The sequence below is a fragment of the Malus sylvestris genome, chromosome 13 (genome assembly GCF_916048215.2).
Source record: "Malus sylvestris chromosome 13, drMalSylv7.2, whole genome shotgun sequence".
Taxonomy (NCBI): domain Eukaryota; kingdom Viridiplantae; phylum Streptophyta; class Magnoliopsida; order Rosales; family Rosaceae; genus Malus; species Malus sylvestris.
This window is the reverse complement of record NC_062272.1, coordinates 23321924-23344612: the sequence shown is the minus strand read 5'-3', so window position 1 is coordinate 23344612 and position 22689 is coordinate 23321924. Positions and strand designations below refer to the sequence as shown.

Sequence of the window (22689 nt, the reverse complement as noted above, 5' to 3'; positions counted from 1 at the left end):
TAACGAAAAACTACATTTTTACACTAAAAAGTCAAATATATTACAATTCACTTTACCCTTTATTTTGTCCTTATCATTAAAACTCAAAGTTTTCAATCCCTTTTTATTAGTTTTCTTTTTTTTCGAAGAGTTTATATTAGGAAGAACTTTGACTAGAAGAGTGAGGTGGACCGTAAGAATGAAAGAAAGAGTGAATGGTAAACAGAAGGGAAGAATGTAACTGAATCAAAAAGGTATATAATATGATGACGATGGTGTACTTTGTAAATTCTTTGTAAATTCTCTGTTACTTTGTACTTTTAGCATAATATTTTATAATGTTAGCACAAGAATTGACGATGAATTATAAAAAAATAATAAGTCCACAAAGACTCCAGAGTCCCGTAGAATCTTACTTTAAGAGAGGCTCTTAGCATTTCTCAACAAACAATGAACAAAAACGAGGGAGTCAAATCCAACAACTTCAAGGCATTCCACTCAGTCAATCAGTCAGTCAGTCGAGAGAGTAACCGATTGTGATGAGTATTGAGAGTGGTCTTGGAACGGGAAATGTAGAGAGAGAGAGAGAGAGAGAGAGAGAGAGAAGAACAAGAGTGAAGACAATGAAGGAAGGGAATTAAAAAGGGGGTCGTGGCTGATGGAGCGGCTTGGAAGATGGACGCCTGGCACGCTCATCAAGAAACGTGTTTTGGGGATTCGGTGCCTCTCTTGCCGCAAGCTCGCTCATCACCTCTCTCTCCAAATCCAAATTCAAATCCATTTCTTCTTCTTCTTCATAGTTTGTGTATAAATTCAGAAATCCACTTGGCAATTACCCACTTATCTGCTCTCTCTCTCTCTCTCTCTCTCTCTCTCTCTAGGATAGGATAGGATAGGATAGGATGATCTGTTGTTGTTGAGAGTTGAGACTGAGTGAGTGTGGAGTCTGGTGGAAGGGCAGGGCTGACCTGCGCTGGGACCTTGAAGATGGATTGGCTGCACAAGTTAAGGAAGGCATTGATTGCTCTCTCTGCCACCCTCAAACTTCGTAGATCTCTGGGTTTGTTCTTCTTCCTCTTCCCTCTACCTACTTCATCTAATTTTCCCCTTGGCTTTCTTTCCCACTGTTATGTTAACATGCCATTTTGGTACTCCATCAAATTCGAATGCCATATATAGTCTTGCTACCCTTTCATGGCAATTGGGCTTTGTGGGCTCAGATTATTGTAGCCATGGAAAAGGAATTTATATTTCTACGTAGCTTTTATTAGCACTCCAGAAAAGTCATCGTGCACTATTTGTTGAATAGAAATTGCATCAAGGAGTGCATTACAGCTGCGACCTTTTTAAAGTACTAATAACAGTTTTCTTGACGTTTTACTAGAGAAAATGTAAGGTGAATTATGGATTAGGAATATCTGCTGCATTGTCTTTATGAGCAGGTGGTGGTGTTGCAGGGGGTGTTGGTGGCGAGCGTGGTGGTGGAATAGGTGGTCTGCTAAAGCTTCAGGATGATGTACAAATGTGTGGATATGAAGATGTACAGATTATGTGGAACATGCTCAGCAAAGCGCAACACGAAGAGGTTGTCGTGTCATCACCCACGACAACAACAAAGCCAAATAAGAAGCGAAGACATGCAAAGTCCCCAGTTTTGGTCAGATTGGAAACTTGCTCAGTAGAGAAAGCCAAACATTAGTGTTTATATATGTGTGTGTAAGTATATGTGTGGTGTATATGTAATGGTGGTGTATATATGGTGATGCGGGAGTAGAGAAAGAAATGTGAGTTGGAATACAAATTCTGTAAATATAGTTCTTAGGCCCCTCTCAAATGTATATGAATCACTGTAACCAATACAAATATCAGAGTAGTTACTAGCAAAAGTTTCTTCTTTTCCAGAAGGCATCATCAAGCAAATGCTAAGCAAATATTGTGCACACAACAATATAAATTCCCAAATCAATCTAGAGAGAGAGAGAGAGAGAGAGAGAGAGAACTTAAGAGCTGAGCTGAAGGAACCGTAGTGCCATGGGATGGTTGGCTTGAGAGAGTTGGTCTGGTTTGAGAACTTCAACGATCTCCCCATCCACAAGGAGGCAAACAATGTCAGCAATCCTCTGGATTTGTTTGATGCTGTGAGAGACCATTACAATGGTCATCCCCTGTTTCTGCTTCAGCTTCACTAAAGCACCTTCTATGTGCTCTGTAGATATTGGATCCAACGCACTTGTCGGCTCATCCAGCAGCAAAACCTTCCCAAAAGTATAATACAACACATTACCAACAATGCCATACGTAACAAAAAGGAACATTGTTTGGCTTGGTACATGTAAGGAGTCATCCTTTTTAACCATTAAATCATATTCCGATATATGCAAAAGTAACTTATTACGATCACAATAAGAAAAATGCTATGTCAAACTGGAATTTGTCTGCACGAAAGAATGACCCCTTAAATGTCATATGAACTCATTAAGATCATGAACGGAGGAATGTCTGGATAAGTATCAAACAGTGATTTTGTTTGTGAGAAGGAATGACTTCTTGAATGTAGAGAGTCAAGTATTTTCACATAAAAAGGAGTTGCTGGTATCATGTACGGGTTTTTACCTCAGGAGAATTGGCTAGGGTCCTAGCAAGTGCCACTCTTTGGGATTGACCCACAGACATTTCAGAACCAGTCTTGGTGGCAAAGAATGAATCAAGGTCTACAAGGTTTAGCAACTTGTGAACGTCCTCGTCACTAAGCTTCCTCCCCTTCAGTTGAGGACCATAACGTATATTGTCTGCAACTGTGCCTGAAGAATGAATTGATCTCAATTCTTAATTTGCAATCGAAAACAGATACACAAGTACATATTGGTAGAGCTTTGCTCTCCTGTGCATCAAAGTAAAAAAAGAATGGTATCTCAACTGTTTACTCAACAACAACAACAACAACAAAGCCTTTTCCCACTAAGTGGGGTCGGCTATATGAATCCTAGAACGCCATTGCGCTCATTTGTGTCATGTCCTCCGTTAGATCCAAGTATTCAAGTCTTTTCTTAGAGTCTCTTCCAAAGTTTTCCTAGGTCTTCCTCTACTCCTTCGGCCCCGAACCTCTGTCCCGTAGTCACATTTTCGAACCGGAGCGTCAGTAGACCTTCTTTGCACATGTCCAAACCACCGGAACCGATTTTCTCTCATATTTCCTTCAATTTTGTCTACTCCTACTTTACCTCGGATATCCTAATTCCCAATTTTATCCTTTCTCGTGTGCCCATCCATCCCACGAAGCATCCTCATCTCCGCTACACCCATTTTGTGTACGTTGATGCTTCACCGCCCAACATTCTGTGCCATACAACATCGCTGGCCTTATTGCCGTCCTATAAAATTTTCCTTGAGTTTCAGTGGCCTACGACGGTCACACAACACGCCGGATGCACTCTTACACTTCATCCATCCAGCTTGTATTCTATGGTTGAGATCTCCATCTAATTCTCCGTTCTCTTGCAAGATAGATCCTAGGTAGCGAAAACGGTCACTTTTTGTGATCTTCGCTAGATTGCTCCGGTCATTAGTGTGGATAAGTATATAAATGGATAGAGATAGGAAAGCAAACACAAGATGTACGTGGTTCACCCAGATTGGCTACGTCCACGGAATAGAGGAGTTCTCATTAATTGTGAAGGGTTTACACAAGTACATAGGTTCAAGCTCTCCTTGAGTGAGTACAAGTGAATGATTTAGTACAAATGACATTAGGAAATATTGTGGGAGAATGATCTCGTAGCCACGAAACTTCTAAGTACCGGAGTGTGGTATCGTCTTGACTTGCCTTATCTGTCTCATAGGTAGATGTGGCATCTTCTCCGGAAGTACTCTTCCTCCATCCAGGGGTGGTATCTGTAACTGGTGGAGATGCACAAGGTAATGTATCAATTTCACTTGAAGCTTACTTGTAGTTTCATGCTTGGTCAAGCGAGATACAAACCATGTAGTAGGAGTCCCCCAAGTCGCCGAGTTGGGGGATCTGCTGAAAGAGGTGACAGACAAGGTAAGCAATCAGAGTTCCGGCTGATTGTTCACATTCTCCCTATCTTGCAGGCAGCATGAAGGATAAAGAGAAGAAAAATGAGGAGAGATGATATGGGATACTTTTGCTTTTGAAGAAGTAACTTTCCACAGGCTTATTCTTGAACTGGGCTGGAGGGTTTTCTGGTTTCCTCCAGAGTATAAGGCCGACTGAAGAATTTGAGGGTCAAAACAAGTCCATCAAATCTAGAGTACGTTCGACCCTGCTGATATGGGATACTTTTGCTTTTGATAGAGTAGTGGATGTATCGGCACGTGTGCTGTTACGCTTGTCTCCACATGCTTCCTTGTATCCTTCTCACTTGCCCTATCTGTTCCTCAGGCAGATGCGGTATCTTCCCTGGAAGCATAAGATGTTGAAGATGAGTACTCGAGAGCAATGCCAGGTAAGTAATCAGGTAAGGGGTTCCAGGCAGTCAGTTCCTGGCTGGAAGCTTGATTCCAAGTGCTGACTGATTGCTCTCTTTCTCCTTGTCTTGCAGGTAAGAACAAGGCCAAAGGAAAAGACAGGGAAAAAGCATGATATGGGATACTCTTGCTTTTAACCCTGATGATATGAGATATTCTTGCTCTACTATAGCTTGTTTACAGAGGTATTATCGGGGGGAAAGAAAGCTGAATATTTCGAAAGGCTTTGTTGGGAGTGCCCTCTCAGATAAGAGAAAGGGTTGAGCATTTTTGCAGGTCTGCCTGTCCGTTAGGGATGGAAGTCGACATATATAGGAGTCTCCCTAACATCAAGTAATAATGCTATTCCTTTACCCTGCTTGGTTATAGCACCGTAGTGGGAGCTGCCAGCTTCACATGTTTTAACTCTGTCAGAGCACTTTGAAAAAGTGGTTTGTGGTATCTGGAAAGCTGATGTTGCGTGTGAAGATTACAGACCTGTCGGGGGTCTGGCTCTCGAGATTCGGAGAACGATGCCTCTTCGATTTTTGAGAAAGCAATCCTGCTGGGGGTCTGGCTCTCGAGATTCGGAGAGTGGTGTCTCTTCAATTTTTGAGAAAGTAATCATGTTGGGAGTCTGGCTCTCGAGATTCGGAGGGCCGTGCCTCTTCGATTTTGGAGCAAGCAATCTTGTTGGGAGTGTTTTCTCGAATGTGAGTAAAGGTTGGGCATGTTTGCTAGTCTACCTTGCCACGAAGCACAGAGGTTGACACACAGGGACTTTCCAATTATCCAGCAGTGGTACTGTTCCTTTACCCTCTCATCGATTTTGAGAAAGTAATCATGTTGGGAGTCTGGCTCTCGAGATTCGGAGGGCGGTGCCTCTTCGATTTTGGAGCAAGCAATCTTGTTGGGAGTGTTTTCTCGAATGTGAGTAAAGGTTGGGCATGTTTGCTAGTCTACCTTGCCACGAAGCACAAAGGTTGACACACAGGGACTTTCCAATTATCCAGCAGTGGTACTGTTCCTTTACCCTCTCTTCGATTTTTGAGAAAGTAATCATATTGGGAGTCTGGCTCTCGAGATTCGGAGGGCGGTGCCTCTTCGATTTTGGAGCAAGCAATCTTGTTAGGAGTGTTTTCTCGAATGTGAGTAAAGGTTGGGCATGTTTGCTAGTCTACCTTGCCACGAAGCACAGAGGTTGACACACCGGGACTTTCCAATTATCCAGCAGTGGTACTGTTCCTTTACCCTTGTGGGTAATAATATGGTAGCTAGACCTTCAAAATTTATGTGTCTAAACTTTGTTAGTGTTGTTTCTTTGCAATTCTTTTACCCTTCTTGGTCAGAGCGATGTAGTGGGAGCTGCAAGCTTCACGTGTCTCAACTTTGTCAGAGAACTTTGGCAAAGTTATCTGTGGTACCCATGAGCTACTGTTGCGTGTGGGAAGTGGGTGATTGAACAGTACGATTCATGTGCTTTCTACTTCGCCAGAAATCTTCAACAGAATGCCCATAATTTCCGCAAAGCTGAGTGTGCGTGTGACAGGTGCTGACAAGGCTGGAAAAGTAGGTGCCTCTTCGATTTCTGAAATCGGCCCTCGTGGTCTCTGAGCAGCCCAGCTTTTGAGAAAGCAAGCCTCTTCGATTTCTGAGATCAGCCTTTGTGGTCTTTGAGCAGCCCAGCTTTTGAGAAAGCAAACACCTCTTCGATTTCTGAGATCGACCCTCGTGGTCTCTGAGCAGCCCAGCTTTTGAGAAAGCAAACGCCTCTTCGATTTCTGAGCAGACGCCTCTTCGATTTCTGAAGCTTCGTTGAGTGCAGATTTTTATAGGGGCTGACATTAAGTTCCAAAGCACACTTGAATATCCACCAGTAGAAGCTCCATTCTTGCACTTCTAAGATCTTGATTTGTCCGACCTCTTCTCTCTTCAACACCTTTGAAAATGTCTGGCCCCTCCGACCGTCGTTTTGACTTGAACCTTGTTGAAGAGGCAGCCCCGCCTTCTCCAGACAACATATGGCGCCCATCCTTCGTCTCCCCTACTGGTCCTCTTACCGTTGGGGATTCCGTGATGAAGAATGATATGACCGCTGCGGTAGTGGCCAGGAACCTTCTCACTCCCAAAGATAACAGACTACTTTCCAAACGGTCTGATGAGTTGTCTGTTAAGGATTCTCTGGCTCTCAGTGTTCAGTGTGCAGGTTCTGTGTCTAATATGGCCCAACGCCTATTTGCTCGAACCCGCCAAGTTGAATCATTGGCGGCTGAAGTGATGAGTCTCAAACAGGAGATTAGAGGGCTCAAGCATGAGAATAAACAGTTGCACCGGCTCGCGCATGACTATGCTACAAACATGAAGAGGAAGCTTGACCAGATGAAGGAATCTGATGGTCAGGTTTTACTTGATCATCAGAGATTTGTGGGTTTGTTCCAAAGGCATTTATTGCCTTCGTCTTCTGGGGCTGTACCGTGTAATGAGGCTCCAAATGATCAATCTCTGATGCCTCCTCCTTCTAGGGTTTTGTCCAGTATTGAGGCTCCGAATGATCCCCCTCCGGTGCCTTCTCTTTCTGGGGCTCTACCGACTGCTGAGACTTCTCCTAAGCAACCTTTGTGAAGGCTCCCTCTTGTTTGTTTATTTTGACTCAAGTATATGTACATATTTGTAACTTATCGGGAATATCAATAAATAAGCTTTCCTTCATTTCAACGTATTGTGTTAAATACACCAAAGCCTTCTTCGCTAAGTTCTTTGAATTTTCTTTTGTTGAAGCTTGTATGTTGAAGCTTTGTGAGTGGAGCATATAGGTTGAGGTAGTGTTCCCTTAATTTCCCGAGTGAGGAAAACTTCTCGGTTGGAGACTTGGAAAATCCAAGTCACTGAGTGGGATCGGCTATATGAATCTTAGAACGCCATTGTGTTCTGTCCTGTGTCATGTCCTCCGTTAGATCCAAGTACTCTAAGTCTTTTCTTAGGGTCTCTTCCAAAGTTTTCCTAGGTCTTCCTCTGCCCCTTCGGCCCTGAACCTCTGTCCCATAGTCGCATCTTCTAATCGGAGCGTCAGTAGGCCTTCTTTGCACATGTCCAAACCACCGTAACCGATTTTCTCTCATCTTTCCTTCAATTTCGGCTACTCCTACTTTACCCCGGATATCCTCATTCCTAATCTTATCCTTTCTCGTGTGCCCACACATCCAACGAAGCATCCTCATCTCCGCTACACCCATTTTGTGTACGTTGATGCTTCACCGCCCAACATTCTGTGCCATACAGCATCGCCGGCCTTATTGCCGTCCTATAAAATTTTCCCTTGAGCTTCAGTGGCATACGGCGGTCACACAACACGCCGGATGCACTCTTCCACTTCATCCATCCAGCTTGTATTCTATGGTTGAGATCTCCATCTAATTCTCCGTTCTTTTGCAAGATAGATCCTAGGTAACGAAAACGGTCGCTCTTTGGTATTTCTTGATCTCCGATCCTCACCCCTAACTCGTTTTGGCCTCCATTTGCACTGAACTTGCACTCCATATATTCTGTCTTTGATCGGCTTAGGCGAAGACCTTTAGATTCCAACACTTCTCTCCAAAGGTTAAGCTTTGCATTTACCCCTTCCTGAGTTTCATCTATCAACACTATATCGTCTGCGAAAAGCATACACCAAGGAATATCACCTTGAATATGTCCTGTTAACTCATCCATTACCAACGCAAAAAGGTAAGGACTTAAGGATGAGCCTTGATGTAATCCTACAGTTATGGGAAAGCTTTCGGTTTGTCCTTCATGAGTTCTTACGGCAGTCTTTGCTCCTTCATACATATCCTGTATAGCTTGGATATATGCTACTCGTACTCCTTTCTTCTCTAAAATCCTCCAAAGAATGTCTCTTGGGACCCTATCATACGCTTTTTCCAAATCTATAAAGACCATGTGTAAATCCTTTTTCCCATCTCTATATCTTTCCATCAATCTTCGTAAGAGATAGATTGCCTCCATGGTTGAGCGCCCTGGCATGAACCCGAATTGGTTGTCCGAAACCCGTGTCTCTTGCCTCAATCTATGCTCAATGACTCTCTCCCAGAGCTTCATTGTATGACTCATTAGCTTAATTCCCCTATAGTTCATGCAATTTTGTACATCGCCCTTATTCTTGTAGATAGGCACCAAAGTGCTCATTCGCCACTCATTCGGCATCTTCTTCGTTTTCAAAATCCTATTGAAAAGGTCAGTGAGCCATGTTATACCTGTCTCTCCCAAAACTTTCCACACTTCGATTGGTATATCGTCTGGGCCTACTGCTTTTCTAAGCTTCATCTTCTTCAAAGCTACACCCACTTCTTCCTTCCGGATTCTACGATAAAAAGAGTAGTTTCTACACTCTTCTGAGTTACTCAACTCCCCTAAAGAAGCACTCCTTTCATGTCCTTCATTGAAAAGATTATGGAAATAACCTTTCCATCTGTCTTTAACCGCGTTCTCTGTAGCAAGAACCTTTCCATCCTCATCCTTGATGCACCTCACTTGGTTTAGGTCCTTTGTCTTCTTTTCCCTTGCTCTAGCTAGTTTATAGATATCCAACTCTCCTTCTTTGGTATCTAGTCGCTTATACATATCGTCATAAGCCGCTAACTTAGCTTCTCTCACAGCTTTCTTCGCCTCTTGCTTCGCCTTTCTATACCTTTCACCATTTTCATCGGTCCTATCCTTGTATAAGGCTTTACAACATTCCTTCTTAGCCTTCACCTTTGCTTGTACCTCCTCATTCCACCACCAAGATTCCTTTTGGTGTGGGGCAAAGCCCTTGGACTCTCCTAATACCTCTTTTGCTACTTTTCGGATACAACTAGCCATGGAATCCCACATTTGGTTAGCTTCCCCCTCTCTATCCCACACACACTGGGTGATTACTTTCTCTTTGAAAATGACTTGTTTTTCTTCTTTTAGATTCCACCATCTAGTCCTTGGGCACTTCCAAGTCTTGTTCTTTTTTCTCACTCTTTTGATATGTACATCCATCACCAACAAGCGATGTTGATTAGTCACGCTCTCTCCTGGTATAACTTTGCAATCCTTACAAGTTATACGATCCTCTTTCCTCATTAGAAGAAAATCTATTTGTGTTTTTGACGACCCACTCTTGTAGGTGATCACATGTTCTTCTCTCTTCTTAAAGAAGGTGTTGGCTAAGAAGAGATCATATGCCATTGCAAAATCCAAGATAGCTTCCCCATCCTCGTTTCTCTCCCCAAAACCATGGCCACCATGAAAACCTCCATAGTTGCCTGTCTCCCTGCCCACGTGTCCATTTAAATCTCCTCCTATAAATAACTTCTCCGTCTGAGCAATTCCTTGCACCAAGTCTCCAAGGTCTTCCCAAAATTTCTCCTTCGAACTCGTATCCAACCCTACTTGAGGTGCGTACGCACTAATCACATTGATAAGTTCTTGTCCTATTACAATCTTGATTGCCATGATTCTGTCTCCTACCCTCTTGACATCTACAACATCTTGTGTCAAGGTCTTGTCCACGATGATGCCAACACCGTTTCTCGTTCTATTTGTGCCCGAATACCATAATTTAAACCCTGAGTTTTCTAGATCCTTTGCCTTACGACCAACCCACTTAGTTTCTTGTAGGCACATAATATTTATCCTTCTCCTCACCATAACTTCTACTACTTCCATAGATTTTCCCGTCAAGGTTCCTATATTCCACGTTCCTAAACGCATTTTGCTCTCTTGAACTCTACCCTTCTGTCCTAGCTTCTTCACCCTTCCCCGTCTAATAGGATCAAAGTACTTCTTTTGTGTGTCCCGTGTAAAGTTGATAGGAGCATATGCTCTCAAACAACTTTGAGTGGAGTCGTTCGAAAAGAAGTTTCTATAGCCCCCTTGCTCATTTAACACTGTATCCGGGTGCCGATGGAGATACAGCGACCCTTGCTCACTTATCATTGTGCTCAGGCCACACAGCGCGCCACTTACGGGTGACGCCCTAGCTTTAGCGCGATTTCGTTCTGGATTCATATTCATAAGGATTCGACGTGATCATGGAGTGCCGGCTGTCGACTACCTGACGCCCTCCCCCTCCTCCTTTATCCGGGCTTGGGACCGGCAATGTAAGATAAACTTACACGGCGGAGTTATCTCAACTGTTTACTCGCGAAAAAAAAAAAAAAAAAATGTGTGGGGGAGAATTTCCGGATATTCATATACTACTGCACTCCAAATTCTTTCCAGGTAGACTTGATACCAGAAATTCAAATACAAATATCAAACAGCATTTGAAATGCACAAGATCAAATTCTTTTAATCTTGATTGTTGAGAGAAAGGAGGCAAAAGAGGGGGATAATTGACATTACAATCATCCAAATTTGATATTTTCTAAAGTGGTCTTGTTCTGAACATGTGCAGGCATGTTAATCCCTTTTTCGTAGTTTAGACAAAGAGAATAACCAACTAGCGAGCGATTACTCTAGTGGTATTTTCCTTGCACAATGTTAGAAGAGGTCTTGTATTTGAATTCCGTCACCCTCAATAATAAAAAAGGAAAACACCATCCAAGCAATAGGACAAGTAGGTTTAATCACTGCTATTATAGAATTAGGTCATGGTAGGCCAATACCTAAAAGTAATTGATTGGGTATTAAATTTTAAATGTGAGAGAGTAAGCTTTGGATATGAACCACCCCACCCCAAAGGAAAAGTCAGCAACGGGCTCAATAAACTTAAAGGGAAAAGAATATTTTAGGGTGTCTCAGAGTATTTGTAACTATTACATCTTCATTGTTGTATATTTAAATGAAAATCTAATGGGTAAAAACTTCGGCATATTCGGAGAACCATGGAATTTGTTTTATTTTTGTTCCGAAACTTTCTAGTGAACTCCAGAGTAGAGAATATAAAAAGCCCATAATTAGAATGCTCACATCAACAGTGACAAAGATGCATAAATACTTTATAACTAATCCAACCCACCACGGTTTTCATATTATAATCACTCTCTAATCATATTATAATCACACCATAAATCTCTATTACAATGACCAAAAATATGAGTCCCCCCTGAACACACCAAGATACTTTAGGGGAAAGAGGAATGGTGGATATAGCAACCTAAAACACAATCAATTAGCAACCAAGTCAATACCGTATAAATTAAGCAACCTGTGTAGCACATGTTACAAGTTATCAATTCCCTAATTTGGCAAAGCAATTTGGCAACTGATATGTTCTGATCTGATATGTGAGAGAGAGAGAGAGAGAAAGTGCTAGTTGGGGCATATGATCAAATGGGTTACCTTCAAAAAGAACAGGAAGCTGGAAGAGCATGCCGACCTTGCGGCGGAGGCTGAGGACGTCCGTGTCCAGAATATCATGGCCGTCCAAGAAGACAGTCCCGGACGGGGGCTCCCAGAGGCGGTTGAGAGCTCGGAGCAGCGTGGACTTGCCGCTGCCGCTGGGGCCAATGACCCCCATGATGACGCCCTTAGGTATGTCCAAGGTCAACCCATTGAGTATGGAAGCTCCTGTGGTGTCTGATTTCTTGGCCAGATTTCGTATCCGGAATTTCACGTCGCCATGGGCTTCTCCATTGTCCACAGTGAGTAGGTGCTCTGTAGCTGCTTGAACCCCATCTGCCAAGCAAAATTCACAAACCCAAATCAGATTTTGATGAGTGGATGGAAACTGCGTTAAGTTACGTTGTCAAACCGTGAAATGTAGAGCAGTCGAGATATTTGTAGATTTGAGAGAGAGTGAGAAGTGTGGGATGAAAGAATATTATCGCACAGGAGTAAGTAATAGCGTACCAGCAAAGAAGGGATGTGGCTGAGCGGGTAGAGGTGAAGACATGTGTAGATTTGAGAGGGAGTGAGAATTGTAGTAATGTGTGATCTGGGGGCTTGGAGTGGGGATTGAGATGAAGAGGGGAGTTGTTAGGGAGGTACACAGAATTGTGAGTGCATGAATAAAGCCTTCCCTAGAGCAGAATGCACCAGTCAAACTCAACTCTTTCTTTTCTTTTATGGTGGGTTTTCATTCTCGATCTCGACAGATAAGCAGGCGATAAAGTAATAGGACGGTCCACTCAGCGGTGGGACCTACAGGCTTTGTCAATTGCCGACAGATAAGTAGGCTATGTTTTAACACAAACAAAATTTCAGAGACTTTAAACGATACTGAAAATTGAGTCATTACATACTACTGTTACAAAGTTAACATTATGCCCAACAACCAACGCATGAGGATCAGTTGTAAGACTCGAGTTCCGAATAATGTCTAGTATACATGGAGCAACGAAAGACAACACCTGGGAACATAACATTTTCTGCCTTGCTCATGATCATCAAAACAGTATCCGTCCGGCCCACAAGACTCAAATGACACATCCGATCCGATAGCAGGTCCAAGACAAGAATCTCCCCGCGCTATTTCCAACGAGAACCGCCTAGTCTAATCACCTCTTCACCACCACCATCTCCCCTGGGAATCCTCTCCATACCGGTATCACCTTTTTGGTCACTTACATCCCCATAAAGATCCCTAAGTTTTGCCAGGTTGCTAGATGCACATGTTCTATCCTTGGTTACATCTCTCTGTTGGCTCCAATCACGTGTGGTGCCCGCTTGCAAGCTCCCACTTCTACTCCTGCTTCTACTGCGACTGCGACTCCGACTCCTACTCCTACTCCTACTCCTACTCCTACTCCTACGGGAATGCCTACCGCCATCACGGCTACTCTCATATGGATCCCTTCGGCTTTCTCTCTCTCCATATTTGGACCTCCGATCATAATCACAACTTCCTTCTCTATCTCTCTCTCGCTCTCTTTCCTTATCCCTAACTCTATCCCTTGCTCTGTCTCGGTCCCGCTCTCGTTCCTTGTATCTTTCTCGATCCCGATCACTGTCCCTATCCCGATTGCGATCCCGGTCCCTTCCCCTGTCCCTGTCTGAATATTCTCTGTCAGAATATTCACGGCTCTGACTGCGACGGGTCGTTTGATCATCACTACTGGCTTTGTCAAAAGGTGGTGGCGGTAAGGTACGACGAACAGGTGAAGAGTCCCTTGTTGAAGCACGATGCGGAGCACGTTGACCAAAGGAAACTGAAAGAGCGGCTTTCACAGAAGGTGGGCGACGAGCTGTGTCATCAGATCCATGGCGGGTAGCCTCTCCAGTAATACCAGATAGTTTGGTGGGGAGTTTCATCTTCTCAAGATTAGCAACAATCTGCCGCATAACAGGAACAGGGATGCGGGGGAAAAGGGTATCAAAATAGTACTGCAATAGCACAACAAAGTTTAATCACTTTAGCAACTATAGCAATGAAAAGTGTTAAGTGGACAGCAAAACAGTATTTATAGTGCTGCATGTTAAGAGCAATTGCTGTCTAAATAAGCTGCATCAAAAACTATACAGAAAATGTGAAAAATTAACTATGATCAGTTACAGAAACTACCGATGTATATAAATTTACATATATTGTAATCGCAAAGCAAATATATCATCATCTAACTTCGGCTTTGAACACCAACCAACAAACAATTCATAACACTCTTGGACAATTTCAGCATGGTGAAATTCAAATTCAGAAGAAATGGTATTGTTTTCACGTGTTAAATTTAGACCTTATATAGTAGCACTCTGAGACCATGCTTCAAGACTCCAAGAAGAACATGTATTCAGACCTTAATCGCACTGTGATCTGGAAAACCAGTAGATGTGACTGTAAAGGACTGCATCGGCGGAGCATTAGACAGAAGATTTTAAATTACTGTCCTAGAAGCATCACTAAGGGGTGGTTTGGGAGTGAGGTGCTTAAAAAAAAAAGCACCCATGAAAAAAAGCTGTGAGGATTTTAGGTGTTTGGTAAACTGAAAAAAATGGCTTATTTTGGAAGTTGCTATGAGAATAAGCTGAAATCAAAGGAAAAAGCTGAAGCTGCTATTTGCAGTTTTGGAAAACTGGCTTTTTTTCAAAGCACACGGAGCTACAGTGCTCCTTTAATGAAAAGGCCCACTATCAGACTGCTTTTTTTTCCAAAAGCACTTTTACAAAAAAGTTTACCAAACACTCTGCTGATTTATTTCACAGCCCTTTATTCTCACAACATAGCCTCTTATTCTCACAGCAGCTTTTTTTCAAAGCACAGCAATACCAAACCAACCCTAAGTATTTTACACAATGCTTTCTAGTCTATATGAGTGCGTAAGTGTATTAAAAACACATTGAAAGTACATTTCTTTTTTCTAGTCAACCACTATTTTCTATTAGACAATAACTCCAAACAACTTTAGCTGGTGAACTTTCTCCTACCCACTTTAGTACTAGGTGTGGCATCTCAGCAGATGAACTCTTGAAGCGAAAAGCAGGTGCATAGAGCCCTCTCACGCTACACAAGTAAATAACTGTACCGTCACTTGATAACAAAAGAAACTGTAGCTTGATTCTTGGTTTAAATGCGAAGCTAGCTTCATATTTAGGGTACTTGTTCAACATTTCTGCTATATGGTGTACACGAATCTCACCAGTCATGACTTTTATCTTTCATTAGAAAAAAAAAAAAAAAGGATCACTATCATTAGTGTACTTTGTTATAGATATCCTCTCCAGTTAAAAAGTGCATAAACTTATCCAACTAATAATCAGATAAAATTGATCGAAACATGATTTTGGAGGGAGATAATAGGCATATCTTGGAGAACAAAGAGCTCCCAGTTGGCAGACTAAATTAATAAGTTATGGTATTTTTGGCTGGTTAAATGCTAGACATGTATGCAGTAGAATTAGATACATCAGCATTCTAGATATGGTACAGTTGCAAATGCATACAGAATAAATACTTAGGCTGTGGCTTTGTTGTGACTATTACAACTGGCATAACAGATCCCCAGAGTGAGGGAGAACGGGAGGGAGAAGAGAGATGGAGAACACAATTGTTTTCACCAAAAAAAATTCAAATATAGTGCATTCTTCAACGAAACTAACCTGCCCAAGCATCAAATCGCGCACATATACACCCATAGTTGTCATCCGTCCATTGGAACCAGGAGAGAATTCCTGAAACCAAAGCCAACACATAAATGAATAACTAAGGGAGAGCAAAATCAATATGCTAACATAACAATACAAAATAAAAACAAGTGACCATTGTCATAGAAGTTGCATCGGTGGGAAATATATCAGAACTATACACAGATGAGATTAGGTGGAAACAGATGGTATTCACAGGATACAAAGAGTTATACAAATGACTTTGTGACAAAAAATAACATAAGAGAACAATAAAAAGTATTCAAGATATCCAATCCATGATGCACTCAACTGTGGATCCTATGGGCAACTCTGACCATTAACTGCAGATCCTCTGGTGAACTAATTTTCAATGTTAAAGAGAGCCATTTACACCAACTCTTTAACAGTGACACCCCTCTTTGGCAGTGTAATTTATTATGTCCAGATGTATCCTTACATGTCAATGTATGAATCGAGACAAAGCCAAGTCAACAAATTTGGAAAAGAAACTTTAATAAAAGTTATCTCCTAATCAGTAGGGCTTAGACACTTACCACTTAGAATCAAGGTTCTAAAAAACGTTTGGTGCTAGTCGGGCGGCGGGCGGCGGGCTGCGGCCTAGCGCCTAGGTGGCTAGGCAGGGCCTAGGCGGACTAGGCAAATTTAAGTAATACATCATATAAATTAATTAAATTTACTACATAATATATATAAATAAACATTGATACTATGTTATTTTAAAAAAAAATAAAAATAAAGAATATATCTAGCCATATATGTTAAATATGAGTGTATATGTAAAGTTCCAAAGTTGTATCATTTTGTAAGCCCATATTGTTGGGCCTCTCAATAAAATAAAAGGTTGGCCCTGCATTCTTTTTTTAATTAATCTTTCACCGACTTAGTTGTTTAAATAAACCTAACAATTGCTAGCTAAAGCAAAATGTTACTAATTGCCTAAAACCCTAACTAAAGCAGTCGCACCTCTCTGCAATTACAAACTCATCTTCTACAACCTGCCGCCGCACCCATCTCTGCAATTGCAGACATACCTTCTACAAGCAAACAGAGAGGCAGACGGCGAGACTCGGGGAGACAAGAAGGTTGTGAGTCATGCGACAGAAGATTTTTTTCCTAGGCTGTGCCCAAACCAGCCCGCCCAGCGTCCGTCGAGCACGCCTAGCCCGCCCAGGCGGCCGCCTTACACCGCTTAATGTCCTTGCCGATTTAATGAACGATTTCGGGTTAATCACGGCGGAGCACCGCCGCCTACCGCCTAGACTGCTTTTTAGAACATTGCTTAGAATGTTTATAAGACCCTTTCAACCAATGATGGCTAATATGACTGTTCTAAACCTTTTTTTATTACCCATTGGATGAAAATCCAATGGTAATATTGTAACTTATGAAAATACTGACATACAGGTGTCAGAACACGATTAATATTATATTCTAATAGTTGGTGTCGAATGCAATTTATGTCCAACGCCCTCTATATGTGTGACCATCTATGCCAATAAATAGCTAGACCTTAAGAAAACACGGGCCAAGATAGTTCAAAAGAACTTCACAAGCACATACAACTTTACTACATGGATCTAAATTAGTAACATTTTCTACGTAGGTTAACATCACTTCATTTCAGCCAAAGGCATAACGAAAGCATATTGAACTACTTCACTAAGTTGAAGAAGCGCCTGTGTCTCAAATTTGCAAGTGAAACGTATTTAACACTTACACACAAAGCATCCGATAAAGGAACCTACTCCATGTAATAGCAACTCCGCCACTACCACAAATTCATGCCAAGAAAATTGAGACACAAGTAAATGGTTAGTATGTTTTGTGAAGAGCACAATCATTGGTATATAACAGCTAACAATTCAAGAGTTTCCAATCCATCAAAATTGGAAGAAAAAAATAATAATGTGATTTTCAGCTTTTGAATTTTAAGAACCAAAGGACAACTCTTATAAGAACCATAGGACTTTGACCAGAATCTTTAAAATTTATAATCCATTTTTTTTGTTGTACAAACTTGCAAGGATGTTGAGAACCCTATTCGTGCAGAAGAGCCAAAGAATCATTCAAAACTCAGAGTTGGTAAACTGTAAACATAGGTTCCAAAAGGAAGAGAACCCAAATTTGTAGATGACTTATATTTTCGTTGGTTCACAGAAATGAAGCGTTAAATATAACATCTCCTAATATTTTATATTATCATATATGCCTTCTATATCAAACAGTATATCCAATCTAATGACAGAAACATCTTCGTCAAATACCAGAGTTTGCCCTTTGTTAGGAAATCCTCTGTTTTTCCCAGAGAGAAACATCTTTCCCCATGGACAAGCCTTGACTACTACAAAATTATACCCACCAAGCCAAAAAGTATAATCTTGAAATGAACTCTGAAACCATTTACAGAGTGAAATAAATTTTTGTTCACGCTTCAAATTAGCTATTAGCTAATATTTTTACTTTGTGGCAACATTCCAGGATAAACAACACACCACATGCCCGTTTTTATTACTTTCACCAGAGTCTTTTGAAGACGACATGATTCGATAACATAAAAGAAGTCCATGCCAGGCACATTTGATAATGTCTCAAAGTAGTTCCGTAGCTATGATAAAAAGGTAAGAAACTTGAAAACCGAAATACATAATCTATCATTACCTCATCATCTTTAATATAGGGTTCAACCCAATTCCACAAAGTCTTTGGGTCTGCAGCATATCTCAAGTAGAGGAACCCCACCTGAAAATCAAATAAAAGTAAGCTGATTATCCATTAAGAAAAAATATAGCACATAACATATTAATGAGAAACACGGTCATCTCCAAATTCAAAACAACACATAAAGTTGAGTATATAATGTCAGATTAACATACATACCGCTCTTATGTAAGGCGAATCCTCGTGCTTTAAAAGACCGTGCATTTGCTTAACGGTGAGCTTCATGGTGAAGAACTTGTACAGCAGACAGAAGGCAGTGGACGGACCGCGGCAATTCCCGGTCATCCATGGCTCGACATGGTCTACTTGGTTGTAAATTTCATCAATGACTTCATGGTACGTCTTTAACCGGTAAAGCTCCTTGAAGTAGTCGGAAGATAGAATGTTCATACAAAGCACCCTCTCGAGCAATGAGTCAATTGGTTTCCCGCATGTCTGTACCTCCATCCACGCCTACGCTTCTGCAAAATTCAAACCTTTAATTATCGACACCAGCGTTTCAAATAAGCATAACATTATCAACATTAACGACAAACAGAATAAAAAGACTCATAATTTGCCCTGCCAGCGGATTTGGAGACTAGGGTTAGGGTTAGGGTTACAAAGAACAACCTAGAGGAAGGAAAGCCAATTACTTGAATCAATTTGGGGGAATTTCCGCCGAATTCACGATCAGCTGAGCAGCTTCGAACCCTCTTCGCCTCTTTCTCACCTTCTTTCTGAATCGCGACGTCGAGGCCCGAGGGTTAATTACTTGAATCAATAAGGGGGCTTTCCTTCTTCTTTATTATCTCTTTTTCTATTTTTTCATAAATAATTTAAATAAACAAATTAAAATGACAAAAGAAGAGAAAAGGAAACAAAAGGCTTTAACAGTTGGCTCAATACGAATGGGCTTGTTTTGCTTGAGATTGGGCTGCTATTTATCAGTCGGGAAATTTTTATTTTTTTGGGAATACGTTTTTATAGAAAATATTTTTCATTTTCGTGTTTTTTTTTTTAATTTTTTTTTTTTGTCTTTTTACTAAGGTTTCTCTTTTTATTAAGGTTTGATTCCAAAAAATATTTTTGCATTAAAAACGTTTTCAATCATTTTAAAAGTATTTTCAAACGAGTCTGTACTTACGTTGAATGGTAGAATTCACAAAATCAGATAAGTCATCAATAAGTAAGGGTATTAAATAGGTATGAGACCAATTAGCATCCTAATTAATTTAATTCCTAGTTTTGTATGTATTCAACTACGGATTAACGTGTTTACTTATTTAAATTTGAGGAATAAATGAATGGGCGAATTGCGTAAGTTAGGAATATAGGCAGTAAGGAGTGGGAACCGGATTATCCATTTTTAGTTGATTAAATTCTTGATCTTGAAGGTAATATATTACTGAATTTAAGGTGAGACTCACATATTGTTTGATTCATAGAAGACATGAGTTGGAGCCACTCGTTTGGAAGTACTTTTAGAATAGCTAAAAGCTCTTTTGATGAAAAGCTTTTGGAACCAATCCTCAATAAAAATGCAATAAATTTTGGAAAAACACTTGAAGTGCTTTGGAAACCCAAAAATATTTTCACTAAAAATGATTTTAGTCATTTTAAAAGAACTTTCAAACGAGCTATAACTTTTTATTTCATACTAATTTGTATCAATAAACATGTTATTAAAATTGGAACTTGTATACTCATATGTGTATGAATGAGGTAGTTTACTAGTTTTTCATTACTTATCAAAATTTAAATAATTTTAGGTTTAAATGTTCATAAAAACAAATAGAATAACCTACATAAATTTTATTTAAAAAAAAAAATTACCGAAAACGACTAGGCTAAAATCATTCTATAGTAATTTCATGCTAAAATTTTAAGCCAAAAACATTGTAGGAAAAAAACTATTTCTGGCCTTAAATTTTTGGGCTAAAGGTTTTAACAGAGTTGGTCTAAATAGATTTCTACATATATGTACATTGTTTTAAAAATCTCTGCCTACCGTTGCCTAGGAGTTAGGCGGCTGGCCACTATCTCAATTAGTCCCTAGGCGTTTAAAAAAAAAACAAAAAGGTGTGCCTAAACCCGCATAGGTCGCAACCCTCACTTAGACAAAAAACTGATAATCATTTTGCATTTTATTTTGTCAATAAAATGTAAGACATTTGTTGGATGCTTGAATGAACACTCATTTTATGATTGTTCTCTATATTTTCAATATGTTTTAATACTTTATAATTTATATATCATTTTATTTATTTATTTATATATCCCGATACAATTATGTTTTTTTTTAAATATAAATAACACTTATTTGTACAATATATAATGAATTTACTTAAATATGCCTAGTCCGCCTAGTATCTGCCTAACCGTCTAGGCGCTAGGGCCTAGTCTCCGCCTAACCGCGTAGTCTTAGCCTCACAATAGGTTACCAATAATGTGGTTTAAACTCCTATTTGGCAAGAATTGAACCTAAGACTTCTCAATTACAAGTGTCACTAGACTGTAGTACTAAGTTGAGCATCTAGCGTCTTTTAAAACCTTGTATATGTATACAGATTTTTTATGTGTATATATCTTAAAAGTTTCTACATGTTCTATATGATTTTAAAATCCACAACATTGTACAGGCACCACCCTAATTACCACTAAAATCGTAAAAAATTAGGCTCCATCACATTTAATGCACTCTTTTATAAATTTCCGTCAGATTCTCCTCTTTTATCCTATATTTTACAAGAATATTGATATCGTTATTTGTAAGGGATAAAGTTGAATTTTAACTTAAGCACGGTGGATCTTGAACGGAGATGTCTGCAGCTTGTACTACTTGTGTAGTGGATGAGCTCAGATAAAATAGCTTTTAAGCAAACCACCGTTTCAAAAGGTAAATTGCTGGTTTGGAAATTGGATTCATATGTAACCAAAAGTTCACAAAATTTCTTATGTTAGTCCAGTCCTGGCAGCAAACATGAAATAACGCACGAGACACGGACAATTAGACCAGTCCTGGCAGTCCAGTCCAATACATTCCATCATCAACCAGAAGAAGGGCGCAGGTACAGCGGGGTACCAACCTTGTGCGCTGTTCGTTGTTGAGTTCAGTCCCAAGCATCTATCACGTGTTCTGTTACACCATGGTGTCGTTTTATAGTGTTTTCTTGTTCTTATACAGTGTAATGCTCACATCACATGAGCAATATAAAATGAATTCGCTATTATTATAGCGTTTCAGTCTAATAACGCATTGTCACGTGAATACAAAATTTATATGTGACAACATGTTATTAAACATGAACGCTGCCTAACTGTAAACTCGTTCCATCTCCTCTTTCGTATCATTGTGATTGATTGGATTCGTTTAGGTATATACTTCATTGGACGCACGCGGGGTTGAATTTCCTTCGCCCACAGTACATCCTATCTTCCACATCAAAACTAGCCATTCTTATTGGCTTAGTGCTGTTGTTGTTCCGTTCTTGTCCTCGTTCTTATTTATTTATTTATTCCTTCTTCTGTAAGGTCTTTGTCTAACCAATTAAGGAACAATAATGCAACGATGGCTATAATAATGCAAATCTTCCTAAACCCTAGCTGGTTGAAATCAAGATTCAATAATGCTTCTAAGACTATTTCGTCTAGTAGTAGTAACATTTTTATCCTTGCTTCGTTTGAAGGTGACTGAATTCAAAATTCGTAGATTCATATTAAAAAATTAAAGGGAAAACGAAACAAAAGATCATAAATCGGATAAATTCGGTGTATTATATACTTATCATGATTCATGGTGAGCACATCTTATTTGTTAGAAATAAATGAATCCATATTTGTTGCAAACTTACCTAAACAAACATCATCACATCATGTAGACCCAAAAGAAAAACATGTCACATCATTTGTTATAGGAAAAATAATAGCGTTAGTGGGTTAGATAGTTGATAGTTAGGAAAGAGGAGAATTGGTGGGATCGAACTAGTACCAAATTGCATAGGTATAAGTATTTTCCTATATTGTGGTAAAGTGTTATCTGTACATTTATTACATCATAAAATGAAAAAAAATTACTATAATTTAAAATATAAAAAACTTCATTTTAATCGCTAAAAAAATCATGTTTTTAATAATACCGTATGTAAGATGAAAAACTAAAAATAGTCATTTGACTTGTGTCCATGTCAAGTTATATATTACATGTCAAATTATATATTTCATGTCAGATTTAATTACTTTTTCATGAATTTATTGTATTTTTAGTTTGCATATATTTCCTTTTAAGGGATCAAACACAAAAAATTTGAAAAGCATTTTGTAAATCATAACTAATGTATAAGGCCTAACGAATGAATAATGCAAAAATTACCGGACCTAATGAACAAAAACGTAAAAAATGCAAACCGTACCAAATTGATTGGACCTTATGGACTTAAACATAAAAAATACGAACTATACCAAATTTACAGTACTGAGTCTGACCTAATGGACTAAAAC

The 22689-nt window shown here is 39.9% G+C and overlaps 3 protein-coding genes across 6 annotated transcripts; 1 reads left to right on the top strand and 2 right to left on the bottom strand.

The window, feature by feature from the left end:
* The first annotated feature begins 584 nt into the window (after window positions 1-584).
* LOC126596197 (uncharacterized) lies at window positions 585-1933 on the top strand. Its single transcript, XM_050262710.1, has 2 exons — window positions 585-1039; window positions 1422-1933. Exons 1-2 carry the CDS (start codon window positions 967-969, stop codon window positions 1676-1678), a joined length of 330 nt encoding a protein of 109 aa, XP_050118667.1. The 5' UTR covers window positions 585-966; the 3' UTR covers window positions 1679-1933.
* LOC126596196 (ABC transporter I family member 17-like) lies at window positions 1769-12461 on the bottom strand. The gene is made up of 4 exons (XM_050262709.1): window positions 12265-12461; window positions 11755-12090; window positions 2593-2780; window positions 1769-2234 (listed from the first exon to the last, which is right to left on the bottom strand). The coding sequence occupies exons 1-4, from the start codon at window positions 12305-12307 to the stop codon at window positions 1980-1982; spliced, it is 822 nt and encodes a 273-aa protein (XP_050118666.1). The 5' UTR covers window positions 12308-12461; the 3' UTR covers window positions 1769-1979.
* Window positions 12462-12595: 134 nt separating this feature from the next.
* LOC126596194 (pre-mRNA splicing factor SR-like 1) lies at window positions 12596-19016 on the bottom strand. 4 transcript variants are annotated; one of them, XR_007613908.1, is made up of 6 exons: window positions 18846-19016; window positions 18370-18671; window positions 18151-18231; window positions 17210-17260; window positions 15445-15516; window positions 13661-13737 (listed from the first exon to the last, which is right to left on the bottom strand). XR_007613908.1 is itself a non-coding variant. In XM_050262706.1 (5 exons), exons 2-5 carry the CDS (start codon window positions 18655-18657, stop codon window positions 12883-12885), a joined length of 1296 nt encoding a protein of 431 aa, XP_050118663.1. In that variant the 5' UTR covers window positions 18658-18671; window positions 18846-19013; the 3' UTR covers window positions 12596-12882. The 4 variants fall into 4 exon arrangements, 3 of the variants coding, with proteins under 3 accessions (XP_050118663.1, XP_050118664.1, XP_050118665.1); XM_050262706.1 differs by lacking the exon at window positions 17210-17260 and having other exon boundaries at window positions 12596-13737; window positions 18846-19013; XM_050262707.1 differs by lacking the exon at window positions 17210-17260 and having other exon boundaries at window positions 12596-13737; window positions 18823-19007.
* Window positions 19017-22689: the final 3673 nt, after the last annotated feature.